The sequence below is a fragment of the Ischnura elegans genome, chromosome 1 (assembly GCF_921293095.1).
Source record: "Ischnura elegans chromosome 1, ioIscEleg1.1, whole genome shotgun sequence".
In the NCBI taxonomy this organism is placed as follows: Eukaryota; Metazoa; Arthropoda; class Insecta; order Odonata; family Coenagrionidae; genus Ischnura; species Ischnura elegans.
Window position 1 is genome coordinate 51,090,437 of NC_060246.1, and position 18,976 is coordinate 51,109,412.

The window sequence follows — 18,976 nt, forward strand, 5'->3', positions numbered from 1 at the left end:
ATGATTTGTTTAAAATATCACCGTCCAACGCTATTTTTTTACCTGATGCTAGGATGGAAGTGGTTACCACCGCTTCCCGCTCCTGAGATATTTATACCTGGAGTTTGACTGAAGTTTAAATTATTAAACAAAGAAGAAAAATCTTGCTCCAACTGGCACCCCTCCGGTATTATCGAGGTAAATCAAACTGATGTCGGATGGTTCTCACGGCCCGTGACCCACAATACACGAGGTAGGCACTTGGCGTGATATGAGTAGCAGTCCTTTTAATGGACTGGGTTTTCCCTAAATCTTGAGTGAATTGAACTCATTTACTTATTATTTGCAGTGCCTTTATGGTATGTACCCTTTCCTGATGGTTTTACCATCGGGTCTTTCCGTGGAAGGCTTAGGAACCTTACGGTTCACGCTCCCCCTAGCCCTTTGTCCTCGGCGGCTACCCCTTTATGCACTCAGATTTGTTCTATTACTTTGAACATGTGAAAATGTTTCCATTCTACAAATTAGTTTTTCCTAAAATATGCCACCTACACGATTGGCTCATTTCATCTCAAGGTTCATTTCCTACTAAGTGCTCATTATGTCTCCCTTCAGTATTCCTTGTCGAAGTTTGTGCTGAAGGACATTCACAGTATATTTGTCCACTCATGTATACAATGAAAGTGACTCACCAAAATGTAAATAGTATGGTATTGGAAAATGGGGGAGGTCCATGAAACAGATGAAATCATTGGTATTAAAGTTTTTACACAAAAAACGAATATAGGATGGAGGCAAGAAATAAAAAAAATGCTTGTGGCCTTCATTCGAAAAGTGTTGTTTCATCAATATTTTTGAAAGTGGAATGAGTACCCCAGAGTGAATAGCAGATTTCTGAAGTTTCATAAAATTTGGTTAAAACAGCCAATAACACTTCCTACCCGTCTTAAAATGTCTCCCCCAAATGTGTTTGAGTTGGTAAATAAATATTAATTGATTAACAATCCTAATAGAGTGTAAAATCCTTTTCAAGGAATTCTGAATGACCTAATTACCCATTTCTCAGTAATTTAGAGAGCTGTTTCCTCTGGACTTCAAGTAAATTATAGTTTTCTCAGAATAATGCCTAAAAACAGCTAAAATCTAAGTATCCATGGTATCACATGCCACCAATTATTCACAACATGGGCAAGTATAACATACATGGAGCAAGAATTGTGAAACATGCCATTCTTCCTATTGGAGGCATTTTCGAAGAGGTGTTGGAAGCCTGGCACAACAATATAAGAACATAACGTGAAAAAAATGCCACAAAAGTATCTTGGTTTACCACAAACCATGACCTTTTCTGTAGGCTTCTGCTTACATAAAATTCTTATATTTCTTGTTCCGCGGGGGTGCACGTTAAAGTAAAAAAATACCAGACGAGGAGAAAAATTTTGATTTATGAAGAAAAAATTTTGGAGCATGAAAAATCTTCATCTTCGTACGCATAATAGGAATTAAAGTTAGTGTGCAGGACTACAAAATAGCCCGTGTTCTAATTCCAAGCTCACATTCTCGCAATTTCAATGTTTTCAGTTCTAGCTTGCGCAATGATGTCCCGCGTGTAGAACAGCTGTAAGAATAGCAACAAGTCAAGAGACAATTCAGTTATAAAAACTCTCATAGTGTTTTCTCCCTCGCATGACACGAAAATAATTTGTTAGGATGCTTTTAACAGATACCCAATCCCGTACATTGGCTCAGCAATCCATTCCAAATTTTTGTCCCTATCTGTTGCTTATCATCCAGAAAGTATTCGATAGAAAGTATACTACCACATTCCCAACTTAAAATTTTGAGTTTGAGAGTGAAATTTCATCACACAACTTGCTTCCCTATCAGTAGCTGCCTGACATGCCCCTCTCTGAAAAGGGGGCAATACCTAATCTATATAGCCTGTAGTAAGGAACACCTTTTCATGATGTTCTTTATAGCGAAGGATTAGGCTAGCACAGTTGATAATCATTCCATTTGAAAAGAGCAGGCCACTTTTGTTTATTTCTTTACGGCATTCATGTTGGACTAATACTTTTATTGACATGGCCCTCGGTTGAATTATATCAAAGTTACCTTTCCACAATCTCAAGTAATCATCTTTTTAGCGATATTATTTAATGCCGCTATGCTCTGTAGATTTTGAATAGATTACACTGACCGTTTGTCGATACCCATGGCAATTTCTTATGAAAGACCGTTCACATCCGAATCAGTCAGAGGTGGATCTTATTCAAACTCCGAGGTGGATTGGCATCCAAAGCGCTCTACCCAGGGGTGGTCTGGGGTGATTGGGGGCACTTGACTGGGGCTCATGATGGGGCCCTCCTTACTGATGATTCGCTGATTCTATCCCAGAAAATTTTAGGAAATTTCATACCCAGAGATGGATTTTGGCACTATTCAGGCTCTTAAAATCTAGATAAAATTTAATGAAAAATTGCAATTTTTGGATAAAAAATACTACGAAAAGTGATAATTTCATTGCTTATAAAATTTAACTATGCATTGTGATTCTATTTTCTACATAGTGAATTTGTTTCTTGGAACTGCACTGAAAACTGTGAAACCTCAAAAATTCTTTTTCGAATAACCCTTTCAATAAACCATCAGGTTCTCATCTTCCAACAACTTTATTTTATTTAGTTTTTAATAATCTTTTCACACTGAGTACGATGTAAATAAAGCAACAAATGAAAGCATAGAATTTCATCATTGCAAAAAAATATGATTCAAATAATCTGAGCCTTTTTTCATCACACTTTTCACATGCACTTCACAATACGACGATTGGGGCCCCCTGAGCATGGGGCCCTCGTTGATTGCCAACCAGCTGACCTGGCCAGACAGCTCCTGGCTCTACTAGGCAAAGAGTCAAGTAGATTCAGATACAATTTCTAGGCAATTTGGACTCATGAGTCAGAACTATGCACCTTGAAAGCCTAACTCGACCATTCCACCAATTTCCCAAGTTGCACACATGTAGGGGAGGGAAATGGGCTTGCCCAATTAGAACCAGATGAAATCTTTGGTACTTACGGGTTTAACAATCATGAAGTCTTAACGACCATCAATCAAATCTAATCAGAAGTTTGCTATTCACATTTTCCATTTTTGAATCCAACGATAATGAAGATAGAGAAATTTAATTTTGTTATCGAATTGAATTATGAATATATATATAACAATTTCATAATCTAACGCTTATATACAGGGTGGAGAAAAGTTGTGTCAAGAAATTTTAACCCTGTAGAAACCAAAATTACTGATGATATTTAGGCCGAAAACATACCATTTTTAAACTATAGAAACTTTGGGCCAAGCGCTCCATTTGGCCGAGAGTTTGCCCTGTAGCAGGATGCTCAGGACAATTCATGATTTCAAATGTTTTGCCTTCTGTAGATTGCTATGTATCCAAGGCATCTGGGCAACACGGCAAACTTGCGACCAAGTGGAATCATTGGCTCAGAGTTCCTGTAGTATAAAAATGGTGCATTTTTTCCCCAAACATCATCATTAATTTTTATTCCTACTGCCATTAGCTATCCAGGGTTACAATTTCATGACACTATTTTTCTTCTCCTGTATATTTTGCCAGGTATTAGTCTGAGCAGTCTTATATACATGCAGCGATCACAACAAAATCAATATCTTTTCAAACAAAAAAGCTGTACACACCATGACGCACTCTAAAACGTGATCAACCAAATTATATATTCTTACAGAAGTCAGTAGAGCGGACACCTTAGGTGGTTTTAACAGATCGTCATGGCAAAAGAAATTAACAGTCAGAAGAAAACTCCTACATCACAAGAAGATTCCAAATAGGAACATAATAAGTCAAATATTTGATCCAAAGATATGATGATGCTCTGAGCAATTTCTGGTGTAAACTGGAAGTAAAAATCTGCTCTTACACAGCCGATAATACGGTTAATACTCTCAAAAGGGTCAAGAGTCAAATTGAGGTCGATGATAGAAGTCAGTTGATCTCTGAGCTGGCGATTATCATTTCCTCTCCAAACCGCAATAGACCCAAGCAGCGGACGATATCCATCAGATTTGTAAATAAAATTGATACATCCAAAACACATTATGGATATTTTGACAACGTTACATTGATATCCTGGGAGGTATCATCATAGCTACGACAATGAGACAATAGGGTGGTTTCCTATTATTTTTTTATTGCCTAAATCGAAAGATTATTACTCCAGGAGTACGTATTTCACGCTTTTAGCTTTTTAAATGACGATATCTATTTTTTGCGATTAAATGAAAAGTGTAAACTTTCAAGCGCGCGAAAACGCGATGCGTAAGTAGGAATGATGGGAAAAAGTCCGTGCGACGCATTTCTGGTTCCCCCTCCTGCCTTTAGAGGTGACCTTGATCGAGGCTCTGAGCGCTGATAGGACGCAGGATGCTAGCAGGTAGCTGAGTACCTTGCTGGCTGGTAGCACTTGGCTTAAAAAAGGATTATTAATACCTTATCAAACGAAGAAAACTTTCCGACCTTAGCCAGTTTTAATAGGTGATTATTAAGACATTTTTCCCTGAGCTCTGTGCTTCATGCATGCATTGGTAACCTCAGACGATGTATAACTCCTATCCTCTCGTGTAGAAACTAGGTCCCTGTGACGTCACGTGGAGTGGAATCGCATGGGCGCCAATCTGGCCTTTTTCAAATGAGGATAAAATTTGACCCTTGCCATTCTTCTAAACCGGTGTTTCTAAAACCAAATAATTTGTATCTTATGAATACACTAATGGTGGGTAATGAATCTCAATCAATGCTTTTCGTTTTCTTTGATGAAGGAAACTACCCTATTGTTCTTGGATGGCTGGCCAAGCACAAATACACTTGGCAATAGATATGGTATACAGTCAGTTCAAGCTCTTCACACTTCCTCCAAGAGAGCATTAATTTTTTCTGTGAGCATTATGGCCTGAGAGGCCATTGTACATAAATGCTATCCATAATGCAGAAATTCTTAATACTACAGTGAAACCTCTATTTTACACTTTTGAATGGACCACTCACAAAAAGTGCAAAATTGAGGATATTGTAAAATAGAGTATCATTGTTTAAAGGCGGTATTGTGTGGGACCTGATAAAAACTGTGCAAAATCAGGGAAAATGTATAATGGGGGAATGTAAGATCGAAGTTTCACTGTATACCATTGTAAGTGTGTTGCAATAACTTATGATTTGAAAGCTTTTTTCATGGCTCCTTTAATTTAATAATGATGGCAATTTACTTAGACAAAATTGTCATTAATCAAAAACATTTATGATGATGATCACACACATCCATCCCCTGTAAGCAAAATTGGCCGGATTTGAACCTATGGCCAGAGATTTGGCTGTCAAGGACATTCACCTCATTGCCACAGAGACCGACATGAAAATATATAAGTTAATGTTAATTATATTCATAAGCCTAATATAAATCTAGATAAACTTCCCAATCATTATCAATGCAAAAAATGAAAAAAGAACTCCACTAAAATATTTGTTAAATTACATACACTAAGCTTGAACAACCTGTTTCACCTTAAATTATGAGAGAAAACTACAAAGTAAAATGATTGAATAAATAGATTTAATGATCAAAATTTTAATGTAAAGATATAATCACATAAATAATGACAAAAAATTTCACTTAAAGAGTCAACAAATAAGCCTGAATTAGGTTATCGATTTCAAAATATGGTCTTTTATACAAAAATTAAGGGAATACGTATTAATATTAAGCTCCCACAACAGGATGGTTTTAAGCTGCAGAAGTGTTTAAGTTCATAATCACAATGAAATACTTACAAATTATAATTTAAAATATACAAATGATTTATCGCAAAGCAGATAAGCTACCAAAGCCACTGCCAGCTCCTGAGTTGAGGCTCAATTTGTCAAAAGCAGAGAGACTACTAAATCCACTGCTGGCACCAGAACTTAGACTTAATTTATCAATCTCTTCATCTGCCTGGTTGTTCTTTAATTCCTGAAGAGTGTAAACCAGCTTGGTCCATTCATCATGCCTAGGTTGAGCCAATTGCTGAAAAGACAAAATTAAGGGCGTGAAGCGAACTCACACAAGGATTGATATCATTGGCATCAATAGCTAAGTTTTCACTAGAGATGTGTGAATGTCATATTCATACTCTTTGAGATACCACAGCTAATGTTAAATAGACTCACTATCCATATTGTTGATGTTCAAGAGCTGACCTTGTTATTCACTCAGAGAGAACAGCAATAGGGGAGGCTTGGAAACAAAAGATGGGAGGACAGAAGTTGAGGTTGCAAATAAATCGCAGGAGAGAGAGTAAGTGACTAACATCAACACCATCAAATGGTCTCACAGCAAGAGACTGGGCAGTGGTGTAAAGAAACTGAAATATTAGCCAGACATGTGATGAGAGGTCGACAGCCGATGCTTGCCGCCTTCAAGGTCATTATGTGCTACTTTTTTCCAAGCATCACAGTGCACGATCGCACTCAGTGATCAGAGATCTGCACCCTGCAACAGTTAGTCGCACCCCTGGCAACTTGTACGAGATGCACCTCGCGCTGTAGTTTTGAAGCATTCGTGCAAATTACTTTTCTGAATCCATGATCCAGCAGTCACGGTTGCATGATTTTTGGAAACCTGGTGTTTTACTGAGCAGTAGAAATACCATTACAATCATGCCAATGCCACTTAAAAGATCGCGGTCGGGAAAAAAGCTCTATCAGGTTCCGGAATGAAATGCAGAATAACAGACAATGTGCATAAATAAAAATAGACTGTTTGATTTACATAAATTATATGAAATTGAAGCGAAAGTTTGGATTATCCGCGTTTTCCGATTATTCGTGCCACCTCTCCCCATCATTAGCCCGGGTAATCGGGAGGTTGCTACAATAAGATTTAACTGTGACAAAACAATTCTCACATCCACAAAAATATCATAATTTTCCAAAAACGAACTCTGATTAACCCTTTCGCTGCTGTTCTATCTCCGAAAAAATTCTCCTCACATGCGGCGAAAATGTTAAAATGCATTTCGTGGGCCCATGGAGCAGGTACTTCCAGGATGGGTGTGGTACACCCTTCGAAGGGTCGCTAATCCGCGGCCTTATCCTCGACGAGCTCACCCACGCAGGACCGTCTCTTCGTCCCCACCAGCGGGGGCCTACCCTCCCGAAAAGTGACCACTCTGACTGCATTTTGAAAATCGATCAATCAGTCCGATCATTAAAAAATTATTGTTTTCATCGCAGTCCTGCCAATCAAGCAATCAAGTACGTCTTTGAAACGTGTTTCTACAATGAAAAATAACGATTTTGTTAACTTTGCTAGAAATGTGGCTGCGGACAACCGGAAAAATGGTCATTTTAGCAAAGTTAACAAAATCGCTATTTTTCATTGCAGAAACACGGTTCAAAGACGTATTTGATTGCATCATTGGCAAGAGTGCGATGAAAGCAATAATTTTTTGATGATCGGATTGATTGATTTTCAAATTGCAGTCAGAGCGGTCACTTTCGGGAGGCAGGCTACCTGCTGGTAGGGTCGTGGAGACAGTCCTGCGTGGGTGACCTGGTCGAGGATAGGGTCCCGGATTAGGGACCCTTCGAAGTGCTTCGGCATAAGTGCTGACCGCATGGTAGGGAGGAAGAAGAAGTACGTCCACAGCAGTCTGCAGTGCGGACGTACTAGGTACGTCCACAGCAGTCTGCAGTGCGGACGTACTAGGTACGTCTACAGCAGTGAAAGGGTTAAGCCAATACTTAGGATAAAGAAGAATAATTGACAATGAATGATACATTTTTCAGTTAAGGAACTAATTTGATGACTTAGAGTACAACTAGCCAATGTTAGAGTTTTTCGTATTATAGCCAATGAAAACTTAGGCAACCCAAGAGAAAAGACATTTTTGCACTAGAATGGAGATAGAACCTTGGGAATCAATTAAACTTTAAACACCAAACTAAAATAACATTCCAATTCAAAGCATTCACATGAAATCTCATTCTTACCTCTCCAACCTCATAAACCCATATTTTTCCAAAATCATCTCCAACAGTAACATGGTCTCCAAGGGGTGTCCATGAGATTCGGTTCAATGCTGGCCCACCCTCTACAAATGCACTAGCTGTTGGGACTTCTGTATCCTGGTTAAGGCTCCACAGGTCTAACCTTCCCATTCCATCAACAGCAGCAAACAGGGCAGGATGAATAGGTGACCATGCAACATCATACACATAATCACCATTGTCTTCAAAGGAGTAAAGGGGCTTGTTTTCCTATAAAAAATTAGAAATTCTACATGAGAAGTTGTTTGGTTGTGAATTTCCCAGACAAAGTCGAGCCTCGCCACCTGTTGGCGATACCACGAATTGTCGGGTTTTCGTTTTGGTTTTGTTTTGTTTTGTCACTCCGAGAATGGGAGTGAATAGTGCAGTCGTCCAGTAAACTTCGCAAGCGCATGGTTGCAGAGCAACCCAAGGAGAAGGAGCCAAGTCGCGCCCCCGACGGGAACAGCAGCGGTGAGTGGTATGCCACCGGCCCGGCTCGACTTTGATTTAAACAATATACAGTCCACAATTATAATCACGTTCGGAAGTGATCAGAAGTCATTAAAATATCTTAAGTCAATTTCTAATATTTTTTTAAACAGCCATTACGTAACTATTTTAAGGGTGAATTCAAAATTCCATCAAACCTAAATGTTGAATCCTTTTGTTCTCGAGTATCAAACCTTAACCCTCACTGGCGTATCAAGCTCGAAAACCAAGGATTTCAACAATGAATGTACATTCTGGTCTAGAATGGCCTGACGTATTCTTACAACGTACTTCAAATGTCTATAGTGCGAGTTTTCAAAGCTCGATGTATAGTAGCTAATTTATTTTTAGATTGGCAAGAGGAACCGACACCCATGGCATACAAAGTACGCCATGCGACCGGCTATGTACCTCGTGCTTTGCTTTTCCTGAAGGGCGTCATGTATTCTTACGATGTCATTTTGACTGTCTATTGTGTGAGTTTAGAAAGCACAAAGTATTGAAACAAGTTTTTTAGATAAGCAAGAGAAAATCGACACTCGTTGTGTATAAATTACGCTATGCAACCGGCCATGTACCACCTGTGTACCTTCAAATCTGTATCATTTGTACATGTAAAAGGTTGAACTAATTTCAACAAATAAAGATAAATTTTAACAAAAATCGAGTGTTATCATATAAATTCATATATTGTGGACAAAGTATGGCACGCACCCAGTTATGTAAAAATATCAGGTGCAAAAATATCACTCAAGGGTTAAAATTCCTCATAAAGGGCATAGCTGAATAAGAGGGTGAAAAGTACCCTCTCTGGGATTTTTTCCGTACTTGGGGCATGCGATTTGGAATCAAACAGGACTAACCTCCCGATACTTTCAGCCCGCTAGAAGCCCACCAGGGCCGACTAGCTTGAAAATATGATTTTCACTCTTTTTGAGATACCTCGGTCAAGAAAGCTTATTTTTTAATGTGGTTTGCGGCATTTGAAAACTCATTTATTGGAGCAAATTTTCAAGAATTTTCAGTGGGAAAAGGAGAAATGGTATCGATTCAAAAATTTCTGACGCATAATTTCATAAAATATTTTTGAGAAGGCCACGAAGTAAAAATGTTTTCCGGGGGCATTATTAAATACTTTTCGGCAAGTGTTTCGGAAAATTTTTGTTAGGTGGTGGAACATTGCGAAAAAAAGAAGAACATGTGATTTTGGCCAATTTTTTCCATTTTCTCTATGTTCTAGCCCTCCATAACACCCTTTACAGACCATTTTACAAACATTTCGTCCTCTCATGAACGCAAACGCTCACACTGATTGTAACATCCACCACAGGTCCTGATTTTTGTGGAAAAGCTGAAAATGGCTCCAAAAACTGCCCATTTTGTGAGAATGTAGATTATGAAAATGAGCCTAACACTTCATCCTATCCTCAAGTGTAGGCAGAGTTATAGGGGGCCATATAGGGACTTTACCCCTCACCCAACCATGCATAAATAAGCCCAATTCTAATTCCAAGCCCAAAAATGTAATATTTTATGGTCATTATCTATAGATTTTGCCGAGATACTGTCCTTCTAGATCAAAAATTTTGTGCATTTGGACCTATCTGCCACCGTTTAGCCTTAAAATGCCTAATTTGAGTCCGCGCCCGCAAAGAAAATATTCCAATGCCCACGCAGCATCGCGGATACAAGAGCGGCAGACCGATCCCGTCCCCTGCCTGCTCTCTTCTCCCCCTCCCACGCCTCGAATACAGCAAATTTCATCCCGCGTGTGCTGCTAGGAGGGCGTTCATATTTGATAATATAAATCATAAGATGGTAGAAGGTACAAAAGGATGCGTAGTGAGATGACTTGTCCCTTATTTGGAGCTCGTCGGCGTTAAACAAATCGATGATACCAACTTTTAGAGAAGTGATGAAATATTTTTAGATCCGAGAACGCACGAGCCTACGATCAATGAAAAGGCCTCTCGAGTGGCTATAAATGTGTGCGAACTTTGGATATGCGCTTCTATTCCGGTATTGTCCTACAGCTGTGACTAATTGGATTTTGTGTGAAGGCCGCTCGCGTCCTCTCCCCTCTCCCCTCGCCTACGCCCCAAATGCACCAAAATTCACACCAAGTGCGTTCACACGACACTTTCTTGGTTAGTCTAACTAATATTTGATGTTTCAGCATCGTCTTTCTGGGAACAATCACGAGAGAATTACTACAATCAAATTTGAACGCTCATCGATAGATTTATGAATTTCCACAGCGCTAACGTCAGATGTAACCGGAGGTACCTTGATCTATCTCCAATATATCATCAGTGGGTAGTCCTTTACGTCGATACTAAAATCCAGCAATTAACAAAATCTCGGATTGGTCGTCAAACGCATCCTTGCAACAACGCAAATTGGGTCCCTAAATTGCCCTCCCAATGTTTTTGTCACAAATCTAGTCAACTTAGTGCAATTAGCATGACCACTGTAAGGGATGAAATATGATTTGATGCTTTCCCGGCGAATGATGTGGGTAAACTCTTCTCGGGATTCAACAAAATTTATCCCTGAGGATGAGTCCCGAGTCGGAAACGTTTCAACGTTTCCGACTTGGGACTCATCATCGGCTTGAAACATTGGCCATTATGGAAGAATTGACCCCGTGTGGATCTCAAGAAGAGTTTACTCAAACAGCAAGGGATGTCGGAATTATGATTGTAGCAGAGGGTTGATGCCACTTTTTGGGCGGTATTCACTTGGTACGATCACATTCAAATCATTTTTAATTTTGTGTATCTAGTTTTCACTCGGAAAGGAATGGAGAATCGCAGATTTTACAACTTTTGGATAAGCAATCCTCCGATGGGGGAGGCAGACCCCCAAGAGTGGGTCCCTGTTTCTTCAACTAACACCACACATTTCCCTCTACAATTGATAATTCTTCTTGCCTTTTTTTCATCAGACAAGAGTATTTCATTACATCAAAATGGAGCCCTTTGATGACACCCTTTGATACCTCTCTTTTCTTATTCACAGTAATTAGTATCTTTTTCTGTCTACATAATCCAAGGTAGTATTCTGGTACACTACCTTGGATGTATCTTACGAAGTTACTATTTTTGCGTCAGCTAAAGTTGCGGAGACGATCATTGCTGTTGCTTGGTTCTTGCATATACCTCTATCACAGTTGCCAGATGCATTTTCCCCGCAGAAGTTCCAGCTTGAGTTTAGTCCTTAATGCTTGTGTCATGAGGAACGTAGAGATAAAAATCGGCTGATACCTCGTCAGTTTAATTTTCTTCGGATGAATTGATGAAGAAATTTTTGATACTATTAACCCATACAATAATTGACGATGTTGACTCAACGCTCTCCGACGATTCGCTATTTTTTCCTCAGTTGCTGAGTTTCATTAGGATTCAATCCAGCAGCCATCATCTTTCGTTTCGTCCGCTTATCTTTCAAAATACCTCTCCATTAGGGGGGAACCTTTTGCTCCTTCTTGCTCTTAAACGCAAAAATATTGCGTAATTTCAAATGTTCCTTTAAAAGTGTTTGAGTTTTGTACTTCAATAAAACTCTACTTTTGGCCTACTTGCTTTTTCCGTAAGATTTAGTACTTCCTGTGGTACCGCTAAATCCATTTAGTCACACACACAATGGAAGAGAAGCGCATCACCATAGTTCGCACAACCTTTATAGCCACTCGAGAGGCCTCTTCATAGACCGTAGGCTCCTTTCCTGCGTTCTCGGATCTAAAAATATTTCATCACTTCTCTAAATGTTGGTAACATCGATTTGTTTAACGCCGACGAGGCGCCAAATAAGGGACAAGTCCTCTCACGACGCATCCTTTTTTACTTTCTACCATCTTCCGATGTATATTATCCAAGACGAACGCCCTCCTAGAAGCACTCGCGGGATGTATTTTGCTGTATTCGAGGCGTGGGAGGGGGAGAAGCAAGCGGGGAGGGGAAGGCATCGGCCAGCCGATCTTGTATCTGCGACGCTGCGTGGGCGTTGGAATAATTTCTTTGCGGGCGCGGACTCAAATTAGGCATTTTATGGCTAAACGGTGGCAGATACGTCAAAATGCACGAAATTCTTGCCCTTAAAAACATCAACTCATCAAAATCTATAGATAATGACCATAAAATATTATATTTTTCGAATTTCGACCTTCCCCCTCTAAATTGCATTTGAGCGAGGGTCAGGGGTTCACCTAGAGGTCTCAAATTTTTCAGGCCTTATTTTTGATCGGTCCCACAACTTTTTTTCATTGGGCCAGATGGATTTGAAAAAAAATCGATTTTCCGATCCGCCCTAATGTGCATTATCGATTTGATCATGATGCATACGGCAAAAAGTAAAAAAATAAAAATAAAAAGTCATGGATCAGAAACTTACTTTAAGACTCCATAGTTTGATTGTCCAATCAGAGGACGATGTAAGGAAGAGATGAGAAAAGTCTACTTGTCCTTGGGCACACTGTGTATCCACTCCAGTCACAGGCCCTTGGTGGCCTTCATACAACTCCGTAATACCAGCTCTACTGCCATGTCGGCATGCTGTATCAGAGAAAATTACAGCTTATTTTACATAGACATCAACCATACATCTCATCTATCTCATTATATACAGTTAACTCTTGACTATCCATACAATAGTCTGACAATTTCATTTGATGATTTGGCTGTTAAATAATTTAGCAATTAATTAACCTTAGACGATGAGCAGATGAAGTAGAATTAGGTATTGAAGGGACCTCTTATGAGACAAATATTGCAGCTTTTGTGTACACCAGGTAATTGGATTAATAATGATAAGTGGTCACTATCTTATGGAAATACGAGAACACTTTGTTAAGTTTTTCCTGCAACAAATTATCCAATAACGCTGTTTACTGTGTCACGGTGAGTCTCCGGAATTACTACTCGGCACTGACACGTGCCGAGCGTGTGAGCTTATATGTACGCTCTTTCGCGGCCGTGTTAAATTTCTTTCAGACTTTATTGATTCAGAATATCTAATTCTTCAGGAGAGAAAGCGTGTCTTTCTGTAATTTCCAAGAATTTCACGATCAGGTGAAGAGGGAGGCCGTGATTAATTTACTGTCAAATTCAAGCGGAGACATCACTATAGTGCGTGGTATTACACGAATTCAATAAGCATGAGACAAATCAAGCCTATTCACCTTGGAATCGTAATGAATAGATCGAATGAACGTCAGCAGCGTTAAACAATGAAGGTTAAGGCTTTAATTGATTATGACTCAGTAGATGTGATTTTTTCGCTAATTCACCTTAAACCGCAAAAAATGAGAAATTTTGCTTTTATTTACTGATTTCGAGTTATTTCGTGATATCATAACTCGCTAATTTCACAGATCTCTAATCATAAGTACTCTAGTAAGCTAAGTAAGCTAATAATATTACATATCCAATGTTTTCTTGGAGAGTAGAGAAACTTCTTGAATTGTTTTTGACTCAGTTCCTTTGCATTGTGAGCCAGCTACAGAAATTGGCAAAAAGTCAGTATCATGAAAAAATGTATACACACCTGAATAAACAGCACCTTCTTCACTACCCAAGATAAAATTATTTACATCGCCATGAGGGAATGCAATACAAGTAGCAGCCACAGACTTATTTTGCCTGTGATACAACTCCAATGTTTCCTGGGGCTGAGACAGCATGTCTAAACTCCAAGAACACAGTCGACCATCAGTAGAAACACTGATAAGATTATGTGCATTTTGAGTACCAACTACACTCAGGCAATACACTGGATGCTGAAAAGATTGAAAAGAAATAAGCAATCACAAACAAAATATTTTAATGTTTTGCATTGCAATACGCAGCTGCTCCTGAAAGTCATTACAGTAGACTCTCGTTATTACGAAGTTCACGGGACCGAAAAATCTGAGATTCGTAATAACGAAGTTCGTAAGAACGTTTCTTTTAGGAATCGTCGAAAGCAATAGTGTATTATAACACGCGGAAAGAAATATAAACAGGAAAATGCGTTTCAGTTTTTCAACAGAAGACTGCGCCATGACGCATTCGAGGGTTGATATCTTCCCGAATACATGAACTCCGATATTCAAACTCGATGCGTCCCAAGACCTTGTTCCTTGGTTGATAAAATTACAGTCCGGCCACCGAGAGTTGTCCAATTACAGACCCAATGGTCTAGGTCCAGGGAGGGGGCAAGGCTGCCATGTAAGAAAGGGAAACGCTTACAAAGTGTTCCGTGAAGAAAAGATCCGGAAGGGACGACGAGCGTCAAGGACCTAGAGGAATAATCACTTGTTCTGTGATTCGAAGAATGGGCTTATTTTGGTGGATCAGGATTATTTCGGTGTTCGTTTATGCATTTGACAACGTTGTATGACTAGGCGAGGGTGTGAGGTGCGTTTGGGGGACAGCGGTTGGCTTTAAACCCTGCTGGCGCAGGATTATCCGCCCATCCTATTGTGCCGTAATCGGACAACCCTCGCCAGCCGGACTATGTAATTTATCGCAGAGTAAGGTTATCCTGCGTGATGCAACACTGCATTACACGTATGCGCTTACTCAAGCTTGTGGCGAACTGATCTAGCGGGGCCTGCGATGCATTCGGAGCCGAAAAAATAGCTCCCCGCGGTGACGAAGAACGGGCGAAACGTTGAACAGTTCCTAAATTCACTCCATTTTCATTGATACCTTATTCAGATCATGATCACAGTGAGAGTTTCCCAGCGCCACACCGCGTAGTATCGGCCAAATCGAAAGGCGCCAAATTTGAAATTTGAAAATTTTGAATGCTCGTATCTCTGAAAATTCGTAAATCGAATGTGCATAGGAAGAGGTCTGACTGCACATCCTATTTACGAACGGTTATGAGTAGGGCACCCTGACTACACAGGAATGAAGCTAGTTATATGATTTTGCGTGTAAACTGAATAAAGAACCATAATTGACGCTCTTAGGCACAGTAAACGAGAATAACTTAAACGTGGCGCAATTATTGAAACTTAAGTGTAGTGAATATCCACCTAAATACCGTGACTTGTGCGTGCAACTTCGTAATAAAGTTCGTATTGTAACTGCCGGGACCGGGACATAGGTTCGTAATTTCGTAAAAACGAAAATTTCGTAATAACGTTTCTTTTACTGTTGCTTGGATAGGCCCTTTCGACGGGACCAACGATTTGCTTCGTAATAACGAGGACTTCGTAACAACGTTGTTCGTATTAACGAGAGTCTACTGTAACACCAATAAATCTCACTGCAAAAGCCTACATTTCAAACTTATACACTGCATGTGCATATGATGACCACCAGCTTTTTGGATTAGTGATATCTAAACATGAGGAAAATGATGTGAAAGTAAAATTTATCATGGCCCCACTAGATCATTTCACTGGCCTTCACAAGAGAGAGAAGATGTCTGTTACGTACCCATAAGTAAGACCATTTACCCTGTCAGCCCTCCCATTACCAAGAGTTCAGGAATAATGTACTTCTTAAGTGAAAGTGAGGCTGACTTTGTACGACATCAATTCAGTCAGACTCATTTCTCCGCTCTTTGAAAGTTAGTTTTATAATTGAAGAGTATTATTTAAATTAGTATTTCCATTCATACTATTATGCACAGTAAGAGTCTAATGAATTTTGTTAGCATTTTCTCTATAAATTAAACACTTGAAAAATAGGTACATTCCAAAAAATGAGCATGATAGCACAGTTTCTGACCCATTTAGGCTCTTTTCCCCTCAGCTGCCACAAGCCAAGTATTGTTCTTGAAAAAAATTATATGAACAAGAGCCATATGCATTAAACTACATGTTTGGTCATAGATTTACAGACCATTATTCCCAATTTATCCTCATGAAGGTATGGTATTATTATCTTACAGTATACGTCAAAAATCCCCCTCACAGAGAGAGAAAAAACAGTAAAACCTGAAATACTCATAGTGGCAGTAAAAACACCACAATTTTCATTTTGCAGTATGTTGGAGCACATATTTACCTCCAATTTAAACAAAAATTGAATGAGTTCTTTTGGTGATAATTCTGAAAATATGAAGCAATGTTTTGAGCTCAAAAAATCGGTTAATTAACAACTGATGACATCATTTTGGCTAACATACCAATGCAAGGGGAATAAAAGAAATTACTATGGAAGCTTTGTGCATGGATAGACACGGGGTCAAAATTTTATTCAAATATATTGGATGGTTTCTCTACTCTATGAATTTCTATCTTGTGCCCTGGGGGTCTATGCTCAAAACAGGTTGACGCTCGACTCGGCAACAAAGCGAGTGATGAGGTAGAGTGGTATCCCGAGTCAAGTGGAGATCGGTATGCTTGAGACAAAGTCGACCGCATGCAACATAGGTCGCTCCAGTAACACGAAGGGTGAGTGACAACGTTACAGAAATGAGCGCTCAAGAAGTACACAACAGCTAATTTTAAACAGTGTCTCTGACAAATGAGACTCCAAAAATGCCATAGGATTATCGGCAGCCCGGGAAGAAGTTATAAAGAGTTGATCACTGTTTTGTGAGATATTTACAAAGTTTAATTACACTGCAGACTCAATTTCTTACTCCAGTTGGTGCGATGTGGCTTGTGTTTGGAGATTTTTCTGTTTTTATATCATATTTTTTCTGGCCTAAGTAAATAAGTATTTATATTCAAGGGTTCAACAGTCATCGATTGAAGAATGTCGCTAACTTTTGGTGCTTTATATATCGGAATTTTCAAGTAAAACTGTCTTGAAGAGGATTTTGTGTGCTAAGTACTTGTTCACCTATGCCTATAATGATTATACTCTTCTGATTAGTAGTGACAAAATTATCTTAATTTGTATTGTAACAATGTACATTCATCTTCAGCAATGGCTTGTTTAAATCATTTGCCTCATTGTTCGCCGTAAGTCCACGACTTCTAAAAGGGTAATTATTTAATTAGGAAATCTTTTTGTCGCTTGAAATCACATTTTGGGCCATTTAAAATACATTTGTTGACAAAATCATAGATTACGTGGATCTCATAGAAGAACCATTGCTAGTGTTGTGAACGAATGCTTGCAAGGGTATTTACGAAGGTAGGAGAGTTACTTTCACTATAAATCCCATTCACTGCTGCTCATGAAGGGTATTGAAGTTAAGTAGAAATTGAACAAAATGTCCATGAAAATATTTCATCAACAGTGCATCAATCCTATTTAGCAGCCCATTTGCTTTTGTTGAAAATCAACTATATTATAATTTGATTTCGGAACCTAACTTCAAGAGTCAACCATGGATACCTATCGCCTCTTGTAATACCTAATTTAAAAGCGAAGCAATACGTTACTTTGTAAAAATGATGGAATATAGATAATGTACAATACCTAATACTATTGGAATGCATATTGTAATATTGGCAAAGTTGATTACTGCTCCCACTACGTAAATTTTACGTTTCAAGTATTTAATCGATCATTTATACTATAAAGAACATAAAATTAGAGCCCTTCAAAGTCTCTAGCGTCCTTGATTATAATTTAAAATAGTCAGCATGGGCCTTAAAGTGCTAAACTGGTCTTTTGCTAAACATTGTCATGGATTTCATGAAAATTACTCCTTAAAGGCATCATTTTATAGACCTTCGCTATGCTGAATGAAATTCCCTCTGTGCTATACTGTAATTGAATATAGATAAACTATTTCTCCATTTAAATGTAATCACTTAACTCTGTCTTGCTTTTGCTCTTGCTTTTGAAATAAAATTATTTATATTTCAGTAACCGAGAAAATATTTAGCCAATATTAACCAGTTTAACCTCATCAATTAAAAAAAACTCATATGGATATGTAAAATACCATAGTTTTTTTCCTAGTTGCTACATTTTATTAAAATACCCTCCACAATACTCACCAATACCCCAGGAATAAGGATAGCACAATGAGGGTTAAAATAGTCAAAATAGGCTATAAAGGCTTTACTCACAAGTGCATTGCTATTTGTCTTTTGACACCAACTAGCACAGGCAGACAGGAAATTCGAAGATCCAAGCATGATGGAGTAGAATTTTTCCGTATGGAAATACACAAATTCAATACAGGAAATTTTTCCGTTTATATGGATGTCAATAAAAATTAAACCCTGCAAACAATGTTAAAATAAAAGAACTCGCAATCCACATCAGAATCTAGCTCAGGAGCATCTATACTCTGATCCTACACTTTTTTATATAGTTACATTTCATAATGCCTGCCATGATGAATATAACTTTCAGCAATATTAAAATCAAATTTATAGGGGTTTACCAATGTCAAATGTGTGTGAATTAACAAAATATCAGTGTATGCAACCCGCTCCACACCTAAGCTTCCTATAAATCATATATTGGACTAAATACCTGTGTCTCACTATAAAATCTCCTGCAT

At 38.7% G+C, this 18,976-nt stretch overlaps 1 protein-coding gene across 15 annotated transcripts in view; it reads right to left on the reverse strand.

The window, feature by feature from the left end:
• Positions 1–5,599: 5,599 nt before the first annotated feature.
• The window catches only part of LOC124160140 (cytoplasmic dynein 1 intermediate chain), a 50,902-nt gene continuing 37,525 nt past the window's right edge, over positions 5,600–18,976 (reverse strand). For all 15 annotated transcript variants that reach the window (XM_046535979.1, XM_046535909.1, XM_046535954.1 and 12 more), the window contains 4 exons: positions 14,114–14,345; positions 12,962–13,122; positions 8,042–8,308; positions 5,600–6,074 (listed from right to left, as the gene is read on the reverse strand). In XM_046535979.1, the coding sequence (XP_046391935.1) occupies positions 5,868–6,074; positions 8,042–8,308; positions 12,962–13,122; positions 14,114–14,345 (867 nt within the window). In that variant the 3' untranslated portion in view covers positions 5,600–5,867. The remainder of the gene's footprint in view (positions 6,075–8,041; positions 8,309–12,961; positions 13,123–14,113; positions 14,346–18,976) is intronic.